The 25,369-nt window shown below is 39.8% G+C and overlaps 1 protein-coding gene across 1 annotated transcript in view; it reads left to right on the forward strand.

Annotated features, from left to right (window-relative positions):
- The window catches only part of Morc1 (MORC family CW-type zinc finger 1), a 200,138-nt gene that overhangs the window by 68,621 nt on the left and 106,148 nt on the right, over positions 1-25,369 (forward strand). The window contains exons 10-14 of the mRNA XM_021185413.2: positions 5,770-5,849; positions 7,116-7,183; positions 9,370-9,434; positions 17,266-17,409; positions 24,921-25,075. Of these exons, the coding sequence (XP_021041072.1) occupies positions 5,770-5,849; positions 7,116-7,183; positions 9,370-9,434; positions 17,266-17,409; positions 24,921-25,075 (512 nt within the window). The remainder of the gene's footprint in view (positions 1-5,769; positions 5,850-7,115; positions 7,184-9,369; positions 9,435-17,265; positions 17,410-24,920; positions 25,076-25,369) is intronic.

Below are 25,369 nucleotides of genomic sequence, written 5' to 3' on the forward strand. Positions count from 1 at the left end.
TTCTTTTGTGATTGGGTTACCTCACTGAGGATGATATCCTCCAGATACATCCATTTGTCCAAGGATTTCATAAATCCATTGTTTTTAATTGCTGAGTACGACTCCATTGTGTAAATGAATCACATTTTCTGTATCCATTCCTCTGTTGAGGGGCATCTGGGTTCTTTCCAGCTTCTGGCTATTATAAATAAGGCTGCTATGAACATAGTGGAGCATGTGTTCTTATTACCAGTTGGAACTTCTTCTGGGTATATGCCCAGGAGAGGTATTGCTGGATCTTCTGGTAGTATTATGTCCAATTTTCTGAGGAACCTCCAGACTGACTTCCAAAGTGGTTGTACAAGCTTGCAGTCCCACCAGCAGTGGAGTGTTCCTCTTTCTCCACATCCTTGTCAGCATCTGCTGTCACCAGAACTTTTGATCTTAGCCATTCTGACTGGTGTGAGGTGGAATCTCAGGGTTGTTTTGATTTGCATTTCCCTGGTGATTAAGGATGTTGAACATTTTTTCAGGTGCTTCTCAGCCATTCAGTATTCCTCAGTTGAGAATTTTGAACTCCATTTTTAATGGGGTTATTTGAATTTCTGGAGTCCAGTTTCTTGAGCTCTTTGTATATATTGGATATTAGTTCCCTATCAGATTTAGGATTGGTAAAAAAAAATCCTTTCCTAATCTGTTGGTGGCCTTTTTGTCTTATTGACAGTGTCTTTTGCCTTACAGAAGCTTTGCAATTTTATGAGGTACCATTTATCAATTCTTGATCTTACAGCGAAAGCCATTGCTGTTCTGTTTAGGAATTTTTCCTCTGTGCCCATATCTTTGAGGCTTTCCCCTACTTTCTCCTCTATTAATTCAGTGTCTCTGGTCTTATGTGGAGGTCTTTGATCCACTTAGACTTGAACTTTGTACAAGGAGATAAAAATGGATCAATTTACATTCTTCTACATGATACCCGCCAGTTGTGCCAGCACCATTTGTTGAAAATGCTGTCTTTTTTCCACTGGGTGGTTTTAGCTCCCTTGTCAAAGATCAAGGGGCCATAGCTGTGTGGATTCATTCCTGGGTCTTCAATTCTATTCCATTAATCTTAAAGATTTATTTATTTACTATATGTAAGTACACTGTAGCTGTCTTCAGACACCCCAGAATAGGGCATCAGATCTCATTACAGATAGTTGTGAGCCATCTCATTTTGAATTTTGAACTCATTTTGATTTGAACTCATGACCTTCAGAAGAGGAGTTGGCTCTTTTAACCCCTGAGCCATCTCTCCAGCCCCTTAAGTTCTTTAATGTGCTAAAAATTTTACTTCCTATAACAACCCTGTGAGATCAGTACACTGTTGTCATCCAACTACAAATGATGAAACAGAAGTTCTGCAAATGTGATTGGCTCAACCTTATATTAATATAGAGGGTACACATTAGCCTGAACCCAGGCAGAAAGACTCTGTGAAGTCCAATTTGTGTTCATTTGTTCATGAAGCTGTTTTGACTTGTGTAATCTGTTTTGCATCTGTTAAGATAATGGAAAAGAGTCATCAATAAACTAAACAGACTCCAGCTATCAACCATTTGATTGGTGTGTGACCTGTTTATATTAACAGTCAGTGAAAATTTTACATCATTGCTTCCATTCTTTAAAGTTACCATATCAGGCTGGAGAGATGGCTCAGTGGGTAAGAGCTCTTGCTGATATTCCAAAGAACTTGAATTCAGCACCTACCACCCATATTTGGAGGCTCACAACTACCTCTAACTCTAAGTTCCGGGGATCTGACACCCTCTTTTGGCCTCTTCAGGCACCTCAAAAGTATGACATATACATAGACATGTACATGTTGTGGTAAATCTCCTCTCAGCCTTCTGCTCCACCTTCCCTTTTACCTGCCCCAATCATCAGCTCTCCTTTATTTTACAAATTAAGGTGGGAAGCAGGTTTAAAGGAAATCACCTGAGTGCTGACTCATTCCTTGTTTGCAGCCACTCACAGGAGAACAGAATTAACATCAAATATAATTAGCCCCAGGGCTATCCATAACACATACACATAAATAAAAAAACAAATCTCTAAAAACTTTTTAAATGTCAGAAAAATATAAAGGCATTTCTAGATTAGGCCACAATTTAAAGGCTGTTGCTAATGGGTTGCCAAAGCTGTTTCTGAAGGTATATTTAGGAAACATGTTACTAAGGACATAGACACACTTGCACATTTCCTGTAGTTTAAAAACCATCACAAAATGATGAATCAGGTATGAGGCTGTCTCAGAAGTCAGTGGCTCAATTTGGCCCATGGGCTGTAGTTTGCCTTCTCTCATGTAAACTTATTCAATGCACAGATTTATTCATTTCTTTTTATGCATCTTAGGAAAGCTTGACTTTCCGAGAATGATCTCTGTACTTTGGGTATGTTTAATTAATAGTGATTTTACTAGTCAGGATTCTCTAGAGAAATAACTTGCGACATAGTTAGGGACTTTGATGTGGGGATTCATCACATGATTGTGGAGTTCAGGACCTCTTACCAACTGCAGTATGCAAACTGGCAGCCCAACAATACCAGTAATATAGTTCAGCTTGAAACCAACTGCCTGATGACCAGGGTAGTAGATGGTACATCTTTTATTCTGAGTCCAGTGGCTCAAGGACCTGGACAGGGAATGAGTAGGTAACTGACAGCACATGCAAGCCCAGAATCTGACGTTCTTGATGTTTCAAGTTGAGTGCCTCAGCTCAAGCAGATCTTGGATTAGCCTGTCTTCGTTTTATGTTTCTACTCCTCTTGAGGAGGTGGGCTAAGTCCAGACACACTATGAGGGTTGTCTTTGTTCATCTGTATCTTCAAATGCTCATCTCCTCCAGGAACACCTTGACAGACACACTTGGAAGTAACATTTTACCAGCTCTCTGGTCATAACTCAGTTATGTTGATACATAGAATTAGCTGTCCTGTGCCTTTCTAAATGACATTTTTGTTACTGGTGGGCTCCTGAGTCAATAGGACTGTGAGACACAACACAGATTGAGGGAAGTTGTGCTTTGGGCTTTCTCAAGTCTAACATTCTAGAATGTTCCTTTCCATAATGATTTAAGATAAAACTTAAGAGCCAGGTTCTAAGGATTCTCTATACATGCCTATAGCTTTAACTATATCAGGGTGACCTATTCCACTAAACTTTTTCTCGTAGAGTTTTTTTTAGTTGGCATATATTATTTGTAATGATATGGGTTTTATTATAACATGTCTATTATATGTGAACATGTATTTCAACCGCGTTCTCCTCCATTAATCTCTTCCATCTTCCAAAGCAGCCGTCTTTCTACCACTCTGCATGCATGAGTGTGTGTGTGTGTGTGTGTGTGTGTGTGTGTGTATTTGTTTACAGGACCCTGGGTGGGAACTTGTTTATACCAAATGATGGGAAAGTCTTTCTTGTTCTGCTTTGCTACTGCTGTGGTAAACGCCATGACCAAAAGCACCTTGGGGCAGAAAGGGTTTATTTCATTTTATACTTCTAGTTCACATGAAGGGAAATCAGTGCAGGAACTCCAAACAGGAACCTGGAGGCAGGAACTGAAGTAGGGGCAAGGGAAGAAGGCTGTTTATTGGCTTGCTCAGCCTGCTTTTTGACAATAACCAATCACCTGCTCAGGGGTGGTGCCACTCCCAGTGCTCTGGGCCCTTCCACATCAATCACTAACCTAGAATATATGCACAGACATGATCAAAGGCTAACGTGAAAGAGGCATTCTGCTCAATTGAATTTCCCTCTTTCCAGATGACCACTACTTGTGTCAAGTTGACAAACAGCTAACCAGCTCATTCCTCTATCAGCTGTTATCTGTGTATACATTCTCTTGACAGGATGCTGATGGGTCTGATCTTGCACAGATCTAAGCATTTAACTACAGCTTCTGTGCGTTCTCGAATGCAGCTTCCGTGTTATGCCCAGAAGTTGGCGTGCACATTTTTCTTTAAAATTTTTTTAATGATTTTTTTAAAAAATTATTTTATATGAGAACACTGTAGCTATCTTGAGACACACCAGAAGAGGGCATCAGACCCCATTACAGATGGTTGTGAGCCACCATGTGGTTTCTGGGAATTGAACTCAGGACCTCTGAAAGAACAGTCAGTGCTCTTAACCCCTGAGCCATCTCTCCAGCCCAGCATGCACCCTTTTTCTACTTCTGCTCTTATACTCTTTCTGATTCTTTTTTATGCACTGGTATTCAAGTCTTGGAGATAGTGTTAGAGCTGGGCCACTTATGTCTTGTCATTCAAAGTTATTTCTTCTCTGTTCTTTGACAAGTTACGAGTTTCTGCAGTCTCTGCTGACCACTGCAGAAAAGCTGCTCTTGCCAAAGCAGACAGCAGTATGATTCTGTGATCATCAACCTGGCTATTTTAGAAGGCAGTTTGACATGCACATCATGTCCATGTAGCAAAATAACAGCATGAGCTTCCTCACTAGGGGCTACGACTGCACCTCAAGCTGTATGCTATTGGCCAGGTTTACAGTACCATATGTGAATCCCCTCCCAAGGAGCAGCATCAAGTCCAATAAGAAAGCAGTTAGTTACCCCCATAACAGGCTTGCCACTGTAGCACAAGTGAGAGCATCTTCTCTGGCTGGAGTCCATAGCTATGTGCATATTGATGACAATTCTTCCCAGAAGCCTGCTCGGCACCTTCCTGCCCAGGGAAGGCTAGCCAACAGAGAGGAAGCTTCCAGCACAGTAACAGCTTGCTTTCTCAATGTCCTGTGATGAAAATGTGTGGCATCTTTAGGGTCTTAACAACTTGTTCATGTGGGAAAGCAACAACAGGAGCAATTGTCTAGATTCATTTGAGAGCTTCTGGAGCATATCGATCAACAGCCCGTGGAAAGATGCACCTCCGTCTTACCCCTGATTTGTTTTCCTTGAGTTCATAGATACATAGATATACATACATATTTTTTCCCCCTTGGTTATTCTAGAAACTGTTCGCTGTCACTAAAACAATGGACCTTAAAAATAGAATATTTCATCAAGACAGCAGAAAGTGGGGCTTTTAGTAGCTCAAAATTACTTTTTATGTGTTTTTCTGAGCATTTCAGGCAGAGATAATTGCTTGGGGACTGGGAGAAGCCATTTATACAGTGTCAATGATGAGCTGATCGAGAGAGCTATGTATATTAACCGGAAACTTTGACAATGGAGGACTTTTCGTGATCTTGTATTCCCTTTTTGAGAGTTCTCCTGTTTTGCGCGTGTAAGTGAACACCTGTGTGGGAAGAGATTTTAATCTCACTCTGGACTCATGATTTCCTGACTGTGAATTTTCCTCAAGGAAAATTGCCATGTATTTAAGAGGCAAGTGATGTTTTCATAGGTATGGAGTCAGCTAATGCATCAGGTAGGTGGAACTTACTCAGTGAATCTTTCTTTCTTAACAATTGTATATTTCAGCCAGGTGTGGTGGCACACGCTTTAATCCCAGCACTTGGGAGGCAGAGGCAGGCGGATTTCTGAGTTCGAGGTCAGCCTGGTCTACAAAGTAAATTCTAGGACAGCCAGGGCTATACAGAGAAACCCTTTCTCAAAAAACCAACCCCCCCCCCAAAAAAAATAACCAAACAAAACAACAACAACAAAAAAAAACCCAAAAAAACAAAAACCAATTGCATATTCCTGGAGTACATAGTCTTACTAAAGAATATTCTCTTATTAATGCTCTTTAAAATGATAATCTGACTTGATGATGTTCTTTTCTTCTTCCCAGAAAATACCAATATACTACATCTTCTTTCAAAGGGAAGTTTAAAACTGAAGTTCAAAAGGCAGAAGAAGCAGTAAAGAGGGGTATGTGGGTTTCTATGGCCAAATCATTATGGTTCATCCACTTAGCAAATGTTAATCAAACATTTATTCTCAGGAAGACACTGCTCTAGGCATTGTGGGTACTGTCACTGTCAGGCAAATGCAGCTCCAGTCTCTGGAACTTAAAATGCCCTGTTTCTCTCTGGTTTAATTGTGATATGATTTAGTATCTTTTCCACATTTACCCTCCCCCACAATTTCACCCTCCTCCACCGTGTGTGTGTGTGTGTGTGTGTGTGTGTGTGTGTGTGTTGGTCAATAAACAACCTGCAGGAGTCAGTTCTTTCCTCTTGTGATGTAGGTTCAGGGGCTCCAACTCAGGTCATCTCGCTTGGCGGCATGTCCATGCCTGCTAGTGTGATAAGCCATGTCACGGACCTATAGTTTAGCTTCTTAAGTGTGATCTCTGTGCTAGACAGAGTTACTGTTGCTGTGATAAAGCACAGAAAGCAACTTGGGGCGTAAAGAGTTTACCTTATGCACTTTCTATATAACAATTCATCATTGAAGGCAGTGAGGGCAGGAACTCAAGCGGGGCAGAAACCTGGAGGCAGAAGCTGATGTGGAATCCTTAGAGGGGTGGTACTACTAATTGGCTTGTTCCTTATGACTTACTCAGCCTGCTTTCTTATAGAACCCAGGATGAACAGCCCAGGGTGATACTAGCCCTCTCACACCAACCACAAGTTTATAAAATTTATAAAATGCCCTCCGGGCTTTCCTGTAACCCAATTTTCTGGAGGCATTTTCTCAATTGAGCTTTCTCCCTCTTGGATAACTGTAGCTTGTGCTAAGTTGACATAAAGCTAGCCAGAAAAATCCCCAACATATTAAGAATGAATGGGTATGTTAGAAATCCTGGATGCCACGATGTTATGGTAGCTCATGTTAATGATGAACATTGCCTCTATTTGAACTTGGAAGGTCAACCAGCAAGCTTTCCGGATCTGCGTGTCTCTACCCCATAGTGCATGCATACACACATGTAGCCTTGCCCTGCTTTTTATGTTGGTGACTGGAATTCAAACTCAGCTCCTCATGTGGGCACTCTTACCCACAGCAACAACTTCCACCTGCCTCAGACAGAAGAGTTAAAATGAGTGATCTCTGTGAGGCACTGAGGGTGTTCAGCTATAGTCTCCGTGCCATCCTCAGTGGTCATGGCTACAAGGATAGAAAGCATGTGCTTAGAAATGGCTTGGAAGAGTCTCTCCGTGACATACATAACTGTTGTGTTTTTGCTCCTAGCTGAACTCCTGTTTAAAGAGGTGCAAGCCAAAGTAAAGCCGGACAGAATTGCTTTGTCTTCTACCCAGGTATGAGATACAAAACATCATCTTCAATGGAAAGCCATGCCCCTTACTCCCCCCACCCCCACCCCCACGCACAGTTGTCTCTGATCATATAGTTTCCAAACTCCTAAATCCAGACAAGCTCAAAAGCTATAGGTGGTTTTAGCACAGGTAAACAGACAGTGTGAGTGCAGAGAGAGGACAGGAAGCCCAGCGAGAAAGGGAAAGGCTGGGGTGGAGCAAAGATGAGCAGCATCTAGGATTTATTTGGAGCAGGGTGAAAGAGCTTTACACTCAATTAAAAAAAAAAATAAAATGGAAGCACTACCAAACAAAAAAAGAGAGAGAGAAAATAATGAAAAGATAGCAGAAAAATATCTAGCCAATGAAGCATCCTCAAAAAATATCTATTCAAATTATAGCTCTCCATGGATCCAGATAAATGGGGAAAGCAAGAAGAAGGCTAATAAGCAATCCTTCTTCCCAGCGCTAGGAATCATAGACCATAATTATGAATATTAATCACAACACTTCCAGCTTACAAAGCTCTTTTCTTGCGCGTTGGTTCGCACAGTTCATAAACAATCCCTGTAATCCTTGTAATATGCCCACAAGTAAGGCACGTTTATAAAGGACTATAATTATTAATTATTGCATACTGCAGCTAACCGAAAAAGAATATAGCTGCAAGATATGCACTGTTAGTCTGCTCTTACCAAAACCATGGCATAACACTTCCACTGCGGTGATTCATTAAGCACTGCATCAACTTGCTTGTGTGCCAAGAGCTGAACAGGAAGGAGGAGAGGAATTCCTTCTCTATTACCTCTGCTACAGGTTAAATAAGTGAGTCTTGGCAGTGATTTGGCCTTAGCTCTCAGAGCCAGGGACCGGGATCCAGGCCACAGGTCACACAGAAGGGACAGAGTCAGAGAGAGTGTGTGTTAATGCCCCCAAGCAAAGTAAAATCATGGCTTTCCCAAGATTCTTATATTGCTGCTGTCATTTTAAAGAAAAAAGTAAATCTATCTTATTTTTAATTATCAGTGCCCCCTGCCTTCTGTATATAAGAGCCGAGAGAAATACTCTCGTGGCTCAGGGTCTCGTTCCTTTTCTCTGTGCCTTTGCCCTGTGCAGAGTGCTCTATCATGAAGGAAGGGCTCTCTTCGGCCAGCTTGCTTTGTATCTCGGAAGTGTCCTGGTTACTTTAATGCAGAGAAGACCGCAAAGTGGAAGGGCCTGAACTTCGACCTCTCCCATGCTTTCAGGAAGCTTAATGTGAATTCCTTTTGCGCTCTACCCCTCCCCTTCTAACTTAAAAGATAGTGAAAGTACTGTTCTGTCAGGGATGCAGCCAAGAGTGCCACCATCAAGAGATGTTCTCAGTCAAATATGGTGGGTGAAGCTCTTTGAATGTCTATTTTTTTATTAGCATATGCTGTGTACACTAATGAATCTCAGTAGAATATTTGCATACATGCATAGGATACATTTTGATCACATTAGCTCCATTACCAGCCCCCTCTGAGTCCCTATGAAGGCCTTCTCTTCCCAGGTGCTCCCTATAAAAATCTGTTATTATCTATGAGAACAGTAATAATGGATACTTCCTCTTGAGCATAGTTCGAGGGAATGGGAACATACGACAGATGGGGAGGGGATAAATCACTGTATCAGATTAAAATCAAGTCAGGCTGGAGGCTGGCTTTAGAGCACTCTGAAAAGAAAAAGCCCGAGGAACCTATAAATGGAACTTTTGGGAAGTGTCAGTCCAGAATTTGATATGGAGGGGACATAGGAGAGGGATACTAACAAAAGTTATTGCTGAAATATATCTCAGTGACTGCAGAGTTCAGAATTCCTGTCCCCCAGACAAAAGTCAGTCTATATGCATTGAATAAGTCACTCAAGTTTTCATGTAGTTTGTGTCAAAACCCTTCTGCCTCATAGGGAGTAAAATGAAGGCAGAGAGGGTATCTTAGAATGTCAAAAAAAAAAATAGAGTATGGTAGACTTGTACTTAGGGCGTGTTCTAGAAACACTGGGATGAAGCCTATTGCTGTGTGCCTGTTGAGTTCCTGCCATTCGAACTTCATCAGACATGATGAGCTGTCTCTGCTACCCCAGAACCTTCGGATAACAGGGTATCAGCTCAACTGACATCCAGTCAATGTCCTTATGTTTCCTCTCAATCAAATATCCTTCTCCAGGATGTATTACAGAAAGCTCTGCAAGACCTGGACACAAAGCATAAAACTCTTCGCCAGAAACAGAGGTAAGGCTTGCGGCTTTCTGTTGGTGAGGAACCCCATGCTGGGTCAAGTTCTTATTTCTAAGTGGGCGGATGTTATGGTAGGTATTATTATGAAAATTTCTCTTTATTAGCATGTGATGTATTATGATAGTAAATCTTAATGTGATCAGGCTTCCCCAACTAAGGCACACATTGTAAAACATGGGTGACATTTTTATCGATGTGTACATTGGTGTCTGTATAATGTTGAAGACAAGCCAGAAACCCTCCCAGAATTTGTCAGTGTGGACTTTATGAAGTTGTCTATATGAAGAGGCCCGAGCAGGAGAGCATGTGACAGCTTCACTATCCCTCTGCCATTTGTCCTTTACTGTAGAGCTTAAAATTTCAAATTAAGAATTAATATTTGAAGGGATGTGTCACTTATATGTATTAAAATAAAAATGGCAAAGATATCTTACAAAACAAATATTTATGTTTGTAAGTTTGACTTGCTCACCATCCCAGATGCTGAGTAAGTTAAATAAATAAATAAATAAATAAATAAATAAATAAAAATTACTGTTGCACAGACCAAGTCAGGCTTTGAAAAGTGACATCTTTGAGAAACTCCATTTCAAGAAACAGTGGTTAGCTCTGAGGATAATTTTGATGATACATTTATACCTTTAAACATAAGCTTAAAATGTTAATTATGCAGATGCCAAAAGTAAATTTAAAATATTATTAACATATTTTCTAAAATTTAAATTTCTTGGAAATTTCTATTGAAAACCAAGATTTTTTTCTAGTCTCTAGAAAGGAAAACTTTGTTGATAACTCATTTCCAGCTGTAGTGGAATGTGTTAAAATTGCCCTGTACTGGCAATGATGGCAGTTGTCCTGAATGGATTTATAGGAGAGTGCTAATTTCTCAATTAAAATTTAAAGTTAGCCTACAAAGTAATGAATGGCATCGTCATGTTCATGAAAATTCTGTGGTTTTTCCATTTTGTTTTAGAGAGAGTCTCACTATGTAGCAATAGCTGGGCTAGAATTCACTCTGTGGACTAGGCTGGACTCAGACTCACAGTCTCTACTAGCCTCTGCTTGTTGAGTGACAGGATTAAAGATGTGTGTGCACTACCATGCCTATGCTTGTAAATCTATAGACCACCATCTATAGTGTATTCCGTACTATACAGTGGGGATGTCGTATCTTTAGATGCTCTGTTTTGGGAACCCTTGCACTGTCCATATTCCAGTTTGTTGCAGAATTATAATCTCATGGTTAAGTACAGATTTTTGAGAAAGGCTTTGATTGATATATTACCTAGGTATATATGCATTTAGTGTTATATAATATCCATGTCAGTAACTCAACCTCTACAATCCGGGGAAAGATCCTATTTGTGGCCATTTTGGGCTGAGAAAATACCTCTTACCATTCCAAATTAATTCTTAAAAATCATCTCTCTCAGTCTTCACCATATCCCATGTCTAGAGAGACATTTTCCCCATGTTGCAGGTAGGACACTGTTCAAGTTGCTTGTGATTGCCAGGTTACTGTGAACATGAGCCAAGGTTGTGTCTCACATCCAGGTACTTTCTATAGCCCCATAAGCTTCCTTGTACCATGGAGATCTGTTCTCTCTCTCTCTCTCTCTCTCTCTCTCTCTCTCTCTCTCTCTCTCTCTCTCTTCCCTTCTCCCCTTCCCTTCCTCCCTCCCCCACCTCTTTGTTTTTAACACTTAATAGTAAAGAAAAGGAAAAACAAAACAAAGCACTTTATGTAAAGGGAAACAACAATGACAAAAACAAAGCAAAACAAAGACTGTAGTGCTTGCCCAGCCTGTCTGTGGTCCTTGTGAATTGGCTTTATTAGCTTTTCTTTATAGTTTTTGAACTTTGGCAAATGTTAGAGAAAAAGCTAGAGAGGACATTTTTGTCACAGCTTAATCTTCATCAGTTATTTAGAAATTTGAGAACATATCCCAAGTGGGAGATAGATGCAGTGTCAGAAATGTTTCTTTTAAGAGCCACATTACCATTTTTTTTCAATAATACTATTGTGATGACTATTCTTGCCTGTCAACTTGATTATAAATGGAATTAACTAAAACACAAGCAGCTGGGTACACCTATAAGTTAAATAATTAGTTAAATAATTTAATGTGGGAAGACCCACTTTTAATCCAGGTCTTTTGAGGTGGGGAAATCCACCTTGAATCTGGACTACACCTTCTGCTGGAAGCCTATATAGAGGACCCAGAAGCTAGAAGGTTGGTCTCTTTTCCTGTTTGCCCTCACTCTCATTGGCAAGTCCATTCCTTCACTGGCATTAGAACCCACTGCTTTGGGATTCTGGTGTATAGTGACGACCAGCTGAGATATCCAGCCTTGTGGACTGAACAACTACTGGATTCTTAGCAGAAATGTTTCTAGATCAACAGAAGTATAAAGGTGAGTATTTTAGCAATCTAGAATAAGCTTTTCAATTTGTTAATACCTACAGTTACCGAAGCCTCTCCTGCGAGTGTGGAGACTCCTGAAAACCCATGGCGTGAACTAGTTTACAAAGCGAAGGAGACAAATGCCTCTGGTTACTCCGATCCACCAATTGTGAGAGGCAATGGGTTTTGTGACTCTCTATATAAAACTTTTGACAATTTGTGGAAAAATAAGGAAAATAATGATCCTGGTCATTTGCTCCTAGGATCTCTGGATAAATTGGCAAAGGAAAAGAATGAGTTCTGTGATGAAAATCACGCAACCTCTCACATTTCAGTGTGGTGTAGGATGACAGTGAACTCAGTGGTAAAATTGACAACCTCCAGATGTGCATAAGCAGTCTAATGTTTTCTAAACGTGCTCTGGGAGGGAATCTTCTCTCCATTAACTACAGAATTTATGTTATGGAAAATCAATGAGAAGCCTTCATTAAATTGTTGGCTGAATTACAGCGAAAATTCAAACCCCAGCCTGAGGCGATTAATTGATAAAGGATGGGATCTTCTAACTTGGGGTAGTGATGTATGAGAGAACTCTATTGAGCCTGAGAACTCCAAACCCTCAGTTTTTGTTTCTCTTTTTTTTTTAAGATTTATTTATTTATTATTATATGTAAGCACACTGTAGCTGTCTTTAGACACACCAGAAGAGGGAGTCCGATCTCATTACGGATGGTTGTGAGCCACCATGTGGTTGCTGGGATTTGAACTCGGGACCTTTGGAAGAGCAGTCGGAGCTCTTAACCACTGAGCCATCTCTCCAGCCCACCCTCAGTTTTTAAAGCATTTATTTCATCTAAGGAAGTAGTCTCTCCACCTTCAGCAGGAGGTGTACCCAACACCCCTGAAATACTGCGCTTTATACCGTTGACAAAGGCAATGTATTCTTCATTGTCTTTTAAACTGCCGGTCACCTTCTTTAAAGGAAATGTCAGGCAAGACAATACTGATGTTCTTCAGGGCCCACCAATAGCTATCTCTAGATCTATAACCAGAATTAGCTCTACCCAGGCTCCTGGAAAGGAGATAGAAAGTGCATAGGCCATGGGGAGGTACGCAATCCTTCTGAAGAGCTTAATGAGTTTACTACTTCATTCAAGCAGAAGTATGGGGGATATGTGTGGGAATGGACTTTAAGGGTGTAGGATAATGGTGGAAGGAACCTAAAATTGAATCAGTCTAATTTATTGAAATGGGCCTAGTGACTGGAGATTCTAGGTTTAATGTAGAAGCTGTACAGTAAAAAAGAAAAGGTGTCAACAATTTGAATGGTCGCTGAAGCATTTGTCAAAAGATAGCTGACTGAAAAGGAGTTGGAGATGCCTTCTATCTCTTGGCTTAGTATTGATAAAGGGATTTAAGGTTCAGAGAAATTGCAGTGTGGGAGTGGGTATACTGTGTACAATAGTCCACGATGGGAAGAGTCAGAAGCTATGCTCTTCACTAATCCTATAAGATGCAAAATGGCAAGAGGGCACCAGTGAGTATGAAGAGATTTGTTGTTGCCCTTTTTTCTTGTACTAGAACTTAGATTGGAGATGCTACTGCTCAGTTGGATGGATTAAAAGAAGTGGGCTTTATTGGGTCCTGAGCACTGAGTCAAAGACACGGTAATCATAGTTATAATGGGCAGCATAGGCAAAGCAATGTCCATAATGATTTGACCCATAATGTTCAGCATAGGCAATGTGATTTTTATGATGGCATGACTTCTATGGACCTTTGATTCTGGATAATCAATCATGGTGTTTCTAGGCATGATATTGATAAGAAGCCTATTGCATTTTTTTTGTTTCATCTATATAAGCAGAAAAATTCTCACATGAAAGAAAGGCTAAATTGGATTATGAGAAAAGAGAATCTTGGCCAATTTCCAGACTTGAGCCCATTTGAAGATCCAGTACCCTTTAGTTCCCCTGAGGAACAATCTTCCTAAAATACCTAAGAGTTGTATTGTTAGCCTTTTTCTAGACCTTCCCCAGAGGGACCTATGGCCTTTTACAAGGAGAGAAGAACACCGGGAAAGGAAACAATCAGACTTTTCTGCGTCTATTGGATGCTGGTTCTGAATTAATAGACTCTGTTGGATCTCAAGAAACACTGTGGCCCTTCAGTTAAATTAAGGGCTTACAGAGACAGGTCATGTGTTTATGAAGCCTGACTCACAGTGTGCCCAGTGAGTTTTGGAGTTCATCCTGTGGTTATTTTCCCAGTCACAGAATGTGTAATTGGGATTGATAAATTCTAACATTTTCATGACCTATAGAGTGAGGGCTATTATATTTGGAAAGGCTAAAGGAAACCTTTAGAGTTGTCTCTGCCAAGTAAAATTGTTGAATTGAAAACTGTATCGCATCCCTGGATGAATAACAGAAATTAGTGCCACTATTAAGTACTTAAAAGATGCACGGTTAGTGGTTCACACCACATCTTCCTTTAGCTCTCCAATCTGGTCAGTAAAGAAGACGGATGGATTATGGAGAGTGACAAAGGACTGCTGAGCACCCAATCAAATAGTGACTCCAATTGCAGCTGCTGTACCAGATGTGGTGTTCTTACTTGAGCAAATTAACATATCTCCTGGTACATGGTATGCAGCTATTGATCCAGAAAATGCCCTTTTCTGATACCTGTCTGGAAGGATTGCCAGAAGCAGTTTTTCTTTCAGTTGACAAGGCCAGCAGTACATCTTTACCTCAAGGATATATTAACTCTCCAGTCTTGGATCATAACTTAGTTTGAAGAGATCACAATCCTTTGTTACTTCTTCAAAATATCACATTGGTTCACAGCTATCTTTATGACATTATGCTGATTGGACCAAGTGAGCAGGAGGTAGCGACCACTTTGTATGTGTTGGTAACACATGTGTGTTTCAGCAGATGGGAAATAAATCCAAACAAAATTCAAGGGGCCTTCTACCTCAGTGAGATTCTCAGGAGTCTAGTGTGGAGGGCATGTAGAGATATTCCTTATGAGGTAAAGGATAAATTATTTCACTCCCGCCACCAAAAAAAAAAAAAAAAAAGCACAACATTTTGTGGGCCTATTTGGATTCTGGAGGCAGCAGACTCCTCACTTGGAAAGTTACTCTGACCCATATACCAAGTGACTTGGAAATCTCCTAGCTTTGAGTGTAGCCTGGAACAAGAGAAGTGTCTTGAAGAAGTCCAGGATGTTGCTCAGGCTGCCCTACCACTTGGAACATGATTCAGCACACCTATTGGTTCTTGAGATATAAGTGGTAGATAGGGATGGTGTTTGTTGCCTTTGTGAAGAGGAGACCTTTGGGATTTTGGAGTAAAGCTTTGACACCATCTACAGACACTATTCTCCCTTTGAGAGAGAGAGCTCTTTCCCTATTAATGGGCCTGAAAGTTTGTTAATAGTCCACAAAGTTACCACATGACCTGAGCTGCCCATAATGATCTGAGTATTATCTGACCCACTAATCCATAAAGTAGGACGTTCTGAGTAGCAATCCATTATCAAATGCAAATGGTATATATGTGATGTGTCCAGAGCAGGTCCCTGAAGGCCCAAATAGGTTACAAGAAGTTGTTGTCTAAATGCCTACGGTTCTACTGCAGTTACAGTGCCATCTCCTCCTAGGACTCCAACTATAGCATTATACAGTGTGCCCTGTGATCAGATGACTGAGGGAGAGAAGACTAGGGGCTCTTTTACTCTTGGCTCTGCACATTATGCAGGCACCACCCAGAAGTGGACAGGACAGCATTATAGCCCGTTTCTGGGACAACACTGAAAGACACTGGTGAAGATCCCCAGTGGGCAGATCTTAGGGCAGTACACTTTGGTCATACGTTTTGTTTGAAAGAATCAATGGCCAGGTGTCCAGTTGTTGATGGATTCATGTCAAGAGATTGGCTGGATGGACAAGGACTTGAACACAGCATGGTTGGAAAATTGGTGAGAATTATATCTGGGGAAGAAGTATGTCAATAAATCTCTCCAAATGAGTGAAGGATATTTGTGTTTCATGTAAATGCTCATCAAAAGGTGATGCCAGCAGAGGAGGAGTTTAGTAATTAAGTAGATACAATAACCTATTTGGTGGGCAGTAAGGCTATTTCCATAGCCATTGCTCGATTTAACCAATGGGTCCATGAAAATGTAGCCATAGTAGCAGAGATGGAAGTTATGCATTGGCTTGACAACCTGGACTTCCACTTGCACAAGGCTGACCTGGCTACAGCTGTAGCTGACTGCCAGATCTGCCAACAGCAGAGACGAACACTGGTGCCTTTAAGCAAACATGATAAGAAAAAAATAAGAGTTAAGAGGGATACTTGATCCAGATTATCAAGGAGATATTGGATTTCTTCTCCACAATGGAGGTAATAAAGATTATGTCTGGAATTCAGGAGGTCTTTTAGGGTGTATCTTGATGTTTCCATGTCCTGTAATTAAAGTCAATAGGAAACTACAATAACCTAATCAAGGTAGTATTACAAAGGATATAGGATATATTCCCACTAGGAATGAAGGTATGGGTCACTCCTTCAGGAAAAGAACCAAGGCTTGATGAGGTACTTGCTGAGGGTGGAGGAAATACAGAATGGATAATAGAGGAACGTAGTTATGAAATGTCAGCTAAAGCCACATGACTGCTTACAGAAATGAGTATTACAATCAACATGGGTGTTTCTGTCATATTTTGTTAAGACTTTGTACAGATATTTGTGTTTTCTTTCCTCAATTTCTTAATCATGTAATTTAACAACAATTAAGGGGTATCTATGGTTATCATATATAAGTTGAGGGATTAAAAGAATGTCTCTCAAGAGATATTGCCACCTATTCTAAAAGTTTATAGTGCTTTTGTGGCAATGCATGGGATAGGTATATCATGTTAGACATAATTATGACACACTTAAATATATGATTCATTTATGATAGTAGGTGGGATAGAAATATTATGATAGGTGTAACTATGACATATTTATTGTTTTCATTTGGAAATTAAGCATGATATAAAGAGATATGATTGTGTGTCACAGCCTGTAAGTCACTCTAACCATTCTATAGGTTCTCTTACTCCAGAGAACTCTGACCACCATGACTGTCATACCTGTGTCAAATGAATAAACACAGAGATCTTTCTGGTCCTTTTAGATTTAAGTTAACAGACTTGTGTTTGCATGAATACCTGTGCATGACTTGTAATTTACATATACAGAATACTTGGCCACATCAGCTATACCCACGAGGTTTTACAAAATATCTGGTATGTTACAGGTTATTCTTTTGATGTTTATCTTTTGAATATATTAAAGGTTTTATAAATTTTAATTTTTCCTTAATTGAGCAGTTTTAAATAATCTTTCTAAATACAATTCTAGGGCACTAAGGAAAGCAGGAACTCTCTCTCTGTTCTTTGGAGTGAACACAGAAGACCAACACCAAGCTGGAATGTTCATTTACAGTAATAACCGATTGATCAAACTGTACGAGAAGGTTGGTCCCCAGCTGAAAATGAAGTCATTGTAAGTAGTTCGTTTCTCCATTTAAAGGCAGTATAGGGAGGCCACAGTCCATTTCTGTCTGTGGAGCTAGATGTGTGATTCACTATAACACCAGTAGGTGTCCTGTTCTTCACTCACCCTTCCTCTCACTCTACGGGAATTGATATGTGTAATTTATAATATGATGAAGCTGTGTGCTGTCTCGCATGGGAAAATCACATTGTAGGAACAAATATTGTTTCTAATATATGACCTTATGTCTTTCTATTCCTTATGACATCCCTTCATGTTTCTAATTTTACCAATTAAAAGAGTACTACAAATTAAAGAAATGTTAACAGAGAAAAGGTGCTAAGGTTCCAGAAATTGCTTTGACAGTTATGTGGAATCTTGCAAAGGCATCAGAGGAATAGAGTGATGGTCAGATATTAAAAAGGTTAATCTCACAACCAAAAAGTCAAAAGGATAGAGTCAGAGAAGATGTCCAAGAGTGGTAGAAGGACTCAGGGGGTCTTTGGTCTTCTTGCCGCCTCCTGCTCAGGGGAGTCGCTCTTCATTCATTGTTCAGGCAAAAGCAGGTGTGTTGCGATCTCATGTGCTAAGCTCTATGGACACGAAGGTCAAGGGCACCCACCTTTTGCTGAGGATCATTAGTGCACTTTAATACTGTGCACGGACAGTGAGAACAATATTTCTTTATTATCAATTTTAAGCTTAACATACACAGTGGCCAGTTTCATCATGGCATTTTCATACATATGCATCACTATATTTTGTTTTCATTCATCCCTGTCTCCCCATGCTCTTCACCATGTTCCTGTCCTTTCTAGTGAATTCCCTTTCTCCTCCCCCAGTCCCCATCTAGTGAGTCTGCTTTTCTGATTCAATTTCATGCTTTTCTTAAGATCTCTTCCTTCCTTCTTGTGATCCTTTTTCTAGTTCTATATCCTTATAAATACATTCATAATGCACGCTCCCATATATATAAATATAAATTTAAAAAATTAGAGAAAGTAGGCTCTGTTTGTTTTTCTGAGCCTGACTGACTTCTCTTCTGGTTACAAGAAATTTTCTTCCAATCTCATGTTTTTATTTTTCCTTATAGCTGAATAAAATTTCATTTCATATGTGGACCACATTTTCTTTGTCCATCCACCTACTGATGGATGGCTAGGCTGAATCCATTTCCTGGTATATTGACTACAATAGTAGTAAACTTGGATGTATAAGCGTCTCTGGGATACGTTAACAGAGACTTTTAGGTAGACGCTGGAGAATGAAGCGAGCTGGGTCATGCCGTACTTCTGCTTTCAGTTTTGTGTGGGACCTCTGTCCTGATTGCCTTTGTGACTGCATGGCTTTGCATTTCTGCCAGCAGTGAAGAGAGACTCTTCTTTGTCCTCATTTTCACCAGCATTTGTTGTTCTTCCTCTTCTTGATTGCCATTCTTACTGGGGCGAGACAAAATTTCAAAGCAGTTTTTTCTGGTTTCCCTGAGAGCTAAAGATATTGAGCAGCTTCTCAAATACATCTTGGTAATTTGACTTTATTCTTTTGAGAATAATCTTTTAGTTCATTCATTCAATGATTGATGGTATGATTTGGTTTTATGGTATCTAATTTTTACACTTATTTGTCGTGGATATTAATTTCTTGTCTGATGCATAACTGGCAAATGTTTCTCCCACTGTGTAAGCTATCATTCTATACTCTGGTGATTATTACCTTTGTTGTACAGGGGCTTTTTAATTTCATAATCTCATTTGTCAATTCTTGGGGTTATTTCCACGCTACTAGATTCCCAATCAGAAAATGCATGCCTGTGCTTATATTTTTGGGGTGTTTTTCTCTGTGTTTCCCCCTAGCACTTGCAAAGTTTCAGGTCTTACATTGTGGCCTTTGATCCATGTTTAATTAATTTTGTGGTCAGAGTGGGAGATAGGTATCCAATTTCACTCTTCTAAGTATGAAAAGTCAGTTTTCTGAGCACCACTCTTCTCTGCAATGTATGTTTTTAGCAGCTTTGCCATAAGATAGATGATTATGGTTGTGTAAGCTTGTTTTTGGGTCCTCATTCTAGCCTATTGGTTCACAGATCTGTTTTTCTGTCAGTTCCATGCTCTGTGTTTAAGTGTAGTCCATAATACCCAATGTTGTGATTCTCTTCCACTGATTTTTCTGCTAAGGGTTGTTATTTGGGGGGGGGGGAGAGGATATTTTTACTTGGTACTTCCATATGAATTTTAAGATTTTTTTGTTTGGTGAGAAATGTTATTAGAATTTTGATGGGATTCCTTTGAACCTGTATATTTGGTAGTATATTCTTTTCACAATATTAATTATCTTTATCCATGAACATGGGAGATTTTTTCCTAGGTTTCTTTCTTCATTGCATCAAAGATGTAGAAGTCTTTTATTTCCTGAGTTAGGTTTATTTAGTTGGATTTTTCTAATAGTGGGATGGAACTTTCCCATCCCCTTATTATTTGGTATTTTTAAAAGCTATTATGTTATTTTCATGTATAAGCAATATGTCTCAATACAGGTACTAAAAGATTTTTTAAAAAACCTGATTATTGCTACTGATTTGTTTCTACAAGGAACTTTGTTTCTTGGTACACTTCTGGGAGGATTTATGGGGCCTAAGTGTTTTCTGGTGAAATCTTTAGGCCATTTTCAGGACAGAATTATGTTATCTGCAAGTAGGGCTAGTTGAGTTTTTCTTTTCTTATGTGTAGAGTGATTTTCTAAAATTCAAATTCTTGGCTTTCATTACTTAAAATCTTAGCGCAGTTGCCTCCAAAAAGAAACTAGAGAGAGCATACACTAGCAGCTTGACAGCACACCTTAAAGCTCTAGAACAAAAGGAAGCAAATTCACTCAAGACGAGTAGACAGCTGGAAATAATCAAACTCAGGGCCAAAATCAACCAAGCAGAAACAAAAAGAACGATTCAAAGAACGACCATACCAGGAGCTGGTTCTTTGAGAAAATCAACAAGATAAATAAACCCTTAGCCAGACTAACTAGAGGACACAGGGACAGTATCCAAATTAACAAAATCAGAAATGAAAAGGGAGACATAACAACAGATCTTGAAGAAATCCAAAACACCATCAGATTGTTCTACAAAAGGCTACACTCAACAAAACTAGAGAACCTGGACGAAATGGACAAATTTCTAGACAGATACCAGGTACCAAAGTTAAATCAGGATCAGATTAATGACCTAAACAGTCCTATATCCCCTAAAGAAATAGAAGCAGTCATTAATAGTCTCCCAACCAAAAAAAAGCCCAGGACCAGATGGGTTTAGTGCAGAGTTCTAGCAGACCTTCAAAAAAGACCTAATTCCAGTTCTCTTCAAAGTATTCCACAAAATAGGAACAGAAGGTACCCTACCCATTTCATTCTCTGAAGCCACAGTTACTCTGATACCTAAACCACATAAAGACCCAACAAAGATACAGAACTTCAGACCAATTTCCCTTATGAATATCAATGCAAAAATACTAATAAAATCATGGCAAACTGAATCCAAGAACACATCAAAACGATCATCCATCATGACCAAGTAGGCTTCATCCCAGGGATGCAGGGATGGTTTAATATATGGAAATCCATCAACATAAACCACTATATAAACAAACTCAAAGACAAAAACCACATGATCATCTTGTTAGATGCAGAGAAAGCGTTTGACAAAATCCAACAGCCATTCATGATAAAAGTCTTGGAAAGATCAGGAATTCAAGGCTCATATCTAAACATAATAAAAGCAATCTACAGCAAACCAGTAGTGAACATCAAAGTAAATGGAGAGAAGCTGGAAGCAATCCCACTAAAATCAGGGACTAGACAAGGCTGCCCACTTTCTCCATACCTATTCAATATATTACTTGAAGTCCTAGCCAGAGCAATTTGACAACAAAAGGAGGTCAAGGGGATACAAATTAGAAAGGAAGAAGTCAAATATCACTATTTGCAGATGGTATGATAGTATATATAAGTGATCCTAAAAATTCCACCAGAGAACTCCTAAACCTGATAAACAACTTCAGTGCAGTAGCTGGATATAAAATTAACTCAAACAAATCAGTAGCCTTCCTCCACTCAAAGGAGAAATAGGCTGAGAAAGAAATTAGGGAAACAACACCCTTCAAAATAGTCACAAATAATATTAAATATCTTGGTGTGAATCTAACTAAGCAAGTGAAAGATCTTTACTATAAGAACTTCAAGTCTCTGAAGAAAGAAATCAAAGAAGATTTCAGAAGATGGAAAGATCTCCCATGCTCATGGATTGGCAAGATCAATATAGTGAAAATGGCTATCTTGCAGAAAGCAATCTACAGATTCAATACAATCCCCATCAAAATTCCAACTAAATTCTTCACTGAGTTAGAAAGTGCAATTTGCAAATTCATCTGGAATAACAAAAAACCTAGGATAGCAAAACCTCTTCTCAATGATAAAAGAATCTCTGGTGGAATCATCATGCCTGACCTAAAGCTGTACTACAGAGCAATTGTGATAAAAAAACAAAACAAAACAAAACAAAACTGCATGGTACTGGTATAGCGACAGACAGGTAGACCAATGGAATAGAATTGAAGATCCAGAAATGAACTCACACACCTATGGTCACTTGATCTTTGACAAGGAAGCTAAAACATCCAGTTGAAAAATGACAGCATTTTCAACAAATGGTGCTGGCACAACTGGTAGTTATCATGTAGAAGAATGCGAATTGATCCATTCTTATCTCCTTGTAGTAAGGTCAAATCTAAGTGGATCAAGGAACTCCACATAAAACCAGAGACACTGAAACTTATAGAGGAGAAAGTGGGGGAAAGCTTTGAAGATAGGGGCACAGGGAAAAAATTCCTGAATAGAACAGCAATGGCTTGCGCTGTAAAATCAAGAATTGACAAATGGGACCTCATGCAAAGCTTCTGCAAGGCAAAAGACACTGTCAATAAGACAAAAAGGCCACCAACAGATTGGGAAAGGATCTTTATCAATCCTAAATCAGATAGGGGACTAATATCCAATATATATAAAGAACTCAAGAAGCTGGACTCCAAAAAACCAAATAAGCCCATTAAAAAATGGGGCACAGAGCTAAACAAAGAATTCTCAACTGAGGAATACCGAATGACTGAGAAGCACCAGAAAAAATGTTCAACATCCTTAATCATCAGGGAAATGCAAATCAAAACAACCCCAAAATTCCACCTCACACCAGTCAGAATGGATAAGAGCAAAAATTCAGATGACAGCAGATGCTGGAGAGGATGTGGAGAAAGAGGAACACTCCTCCATTGTTGGTGGGATTGCAAGCTGGTACAACCACTCTGGAAGTCAGTTGGTCCTCAGAAAATTGGACATAGTAATACTGGAGGATCAAGCAATACCTCTCCTGGGCATATACCCAGAAGATGTTCCAACTTGTCATAAGAACACATGCTCTACTATGTTCATAGCAGCCTTATTTATAATAGCCAGAAGCTGAAAAGAACCCAGATGTCCCTCAACAGAGGAATGGATACAGAAAATGTGGTACATTTACACAATGGAGTACAACTCAGTTATTAAAAACAATGAATTTATGAAATTCCTAGGCAAATGGATGGACCTGGAGGGTATCATTCTGAGTGAGGTAACCCAATCACAAAAGAACTCACATGATATGCACTCACTGATAAGTGGATATTAGTCCAGAAACTTAGAAAACCCAAGATATAATTTGCAAAACACATGAATCTCAAGAAGGAAGAACAAAGTGTGGACAATTCGCCCCTTCTTAGAATTGGGAATAAAACATTCTTGGAAGGAGTTACAGAGACAAAGTTTGGAGCTGAGACCAAAGGATGGACCATCCAAAGAGTGCTCTACCTGGGGGTCCATCCCATAATCAGCCACCAAACGCAGACACTATTGCATACGCCAGCAAGATTTTGCTGAAAGGACCCTGATATTGCTGTCTCTTGTGAGGCTATGCTAGTGCCTGGCAAACACAGAAGTGGATGCTCACAGTCAGCTATTGGATGGAACAAAGGGCCCCCAATGGAGGAGCTAGAGAAAGTACCCAAGGAATTGAAGGGGTCGGCAACCCTATAGGTGGAACAACAATATGAACTAACCAGTACCCACAGAGCTCCTGTGTCTAGCTGTATTTTTAGCAGAAGATGGCCTACTCGGCCATCATTGGGAAAAGAGGCCCCTTGGTCTTGCAAACTGTCCTAGTACAGGGGAAATACCAGGACCAAGAAGTGGGAGTGGGTCAGTAAGGGAGTGGGGGCTAATAGGGGACTTTTGGAATAGCATTTGAATTGTAAGTGAAGTAAATACCTAATAAAAAATTGTGGGAATATCTTAGCGCAGTTAGCTTAGCAATTGCTAACAAGTTTCCTGTCCTTAGATCTTCCCACTATTGGCCTTCGCATGCTGTTCAGGCATGAATGCTAAAGTCCTTTCTTTGATTACCTAATTAACACTGGGCCCTATTGTCACACCTGTCTGTCACTTTTCACATAATTTAGTACTCAATTTATTTCCCTAAAACCACTTATCACCTGGTAACATGATCCCTGTACATTTACCTATTTGCTAATGTCATGGTTGTCATTCTTCAGTGAATGAGACCTAGGGACCTTGTCTTTTTTGCTTTTGTCTAAGTCCCTAGTTCCTGGGACAGGTCCAGGTGCTAACTTTGAATGGCTGTGTGAATACATGGATGGATAAATGAATAAATGAATGTTGTGTGAGAAGGGCAGTAAGAAAACAGGAAAGTCACATCAGGCCTTCTGTTTGAGACATAAATTTAGACTCACAGAGCATGTTACCAAGAAGGACATGGTAGAAGAGAAAAGTTGTGAAATATGGAGCCGTCAGGGGCCTCAAGTTGAGAAAGAGTGCTATATCCTATGGCAAAAGCAATGAGGAACCAACCTCCTGTATTCTGGGACATGGGGGGGCTTTCCCCCAAACCCTGTAATGCTAAAATTGAGAATACCCCAGGTGGATGTATACCCTGTGCCTCTTATCACCCTCGGGGCCTGTTACGTCCCCTTACTCGAGCTCTGTGAATGCCTAAGAGCCTCTGTAATAGTGAGATGTGTAGTCTGATGATGAAATGGGAACAAAGAAAGTAGTTCTTTTTGTCCAGTGTCAAGCTTAAAGGTGCACGTTGGGTCACTGCATGAAGATACTGGGGTTATGGTTGGTTTTGCTAAAATTTATTCCTTTTTACCAACCTGGGATCCCCACAAAAGTACCAGGTTTGGGAAGAGTATTGTTATCAGGCCTGTAACATTCTGAGGTAACATCGTAGAACAGAACCAAGCTCACTAGAAATCACTGTGGATAATGAACTATCTTTAAGTTAGCATAATTATTTCGATGTGGTCCATACCAAGACAGTGTATTTATTTGTGGAAGACTTGACTGCAAGTATCCAGTGCATGTTTGCCTTTTCTTTTTCTTTAGCCTGATTTTTACAAAGTTCATACATGTGTTTACTCCCTCAGACTTGGTGCAGGTGTAATTGGAATTGTGAACATACCCTTGGAGATCATGGAACCATCCCATAATAAACAAGAATTCCTCAATGTCCAAGAATACAGTCATCTACTAAAAGTCATGGGACAGTACTTGATCCAGTACTGTAAGGACATTGGGATCAGTGAGTATTCTGTGGTTATAGTAAGAATTGAGGGGCTCAAACTTGGGATTTATTTAAGGTAAAAAGATTATATTGATTCAAGTAACCAGTAGCCCAAAGCTGTGAAGAAAGGCTTCTGCTTTAAAAACCTAACAGGAAGACTGGGAATTTGGCGTAGTTATAGAACCCTTGTTTAACTGTGGAATCTGTCCTCAGTCGTAGAAAAACAAATCAATAAAAAGTGAAAAGAGTTAGTTCATATTGATGTTCCTTCTATGGGGCTTCAGCTCCCTGGGTACCTTCTCTAGATCCTTC

The sequence above is a fragment of the Mus caroli genome, unplaced genomic scaffold (genome assembly GCF_978045245.1).
Source record: "Mus caroli unplaced genomic scaffold, Mus_caroli_1 scaffold_17, whole genome shotgun sequence".
NCBI classification, from domain to species: domain Eukaryota; kingdom Metazoa; phylum Chordata; class Mammalia; order Rodentia; family Muridae; genus Mus; species Mus caroli.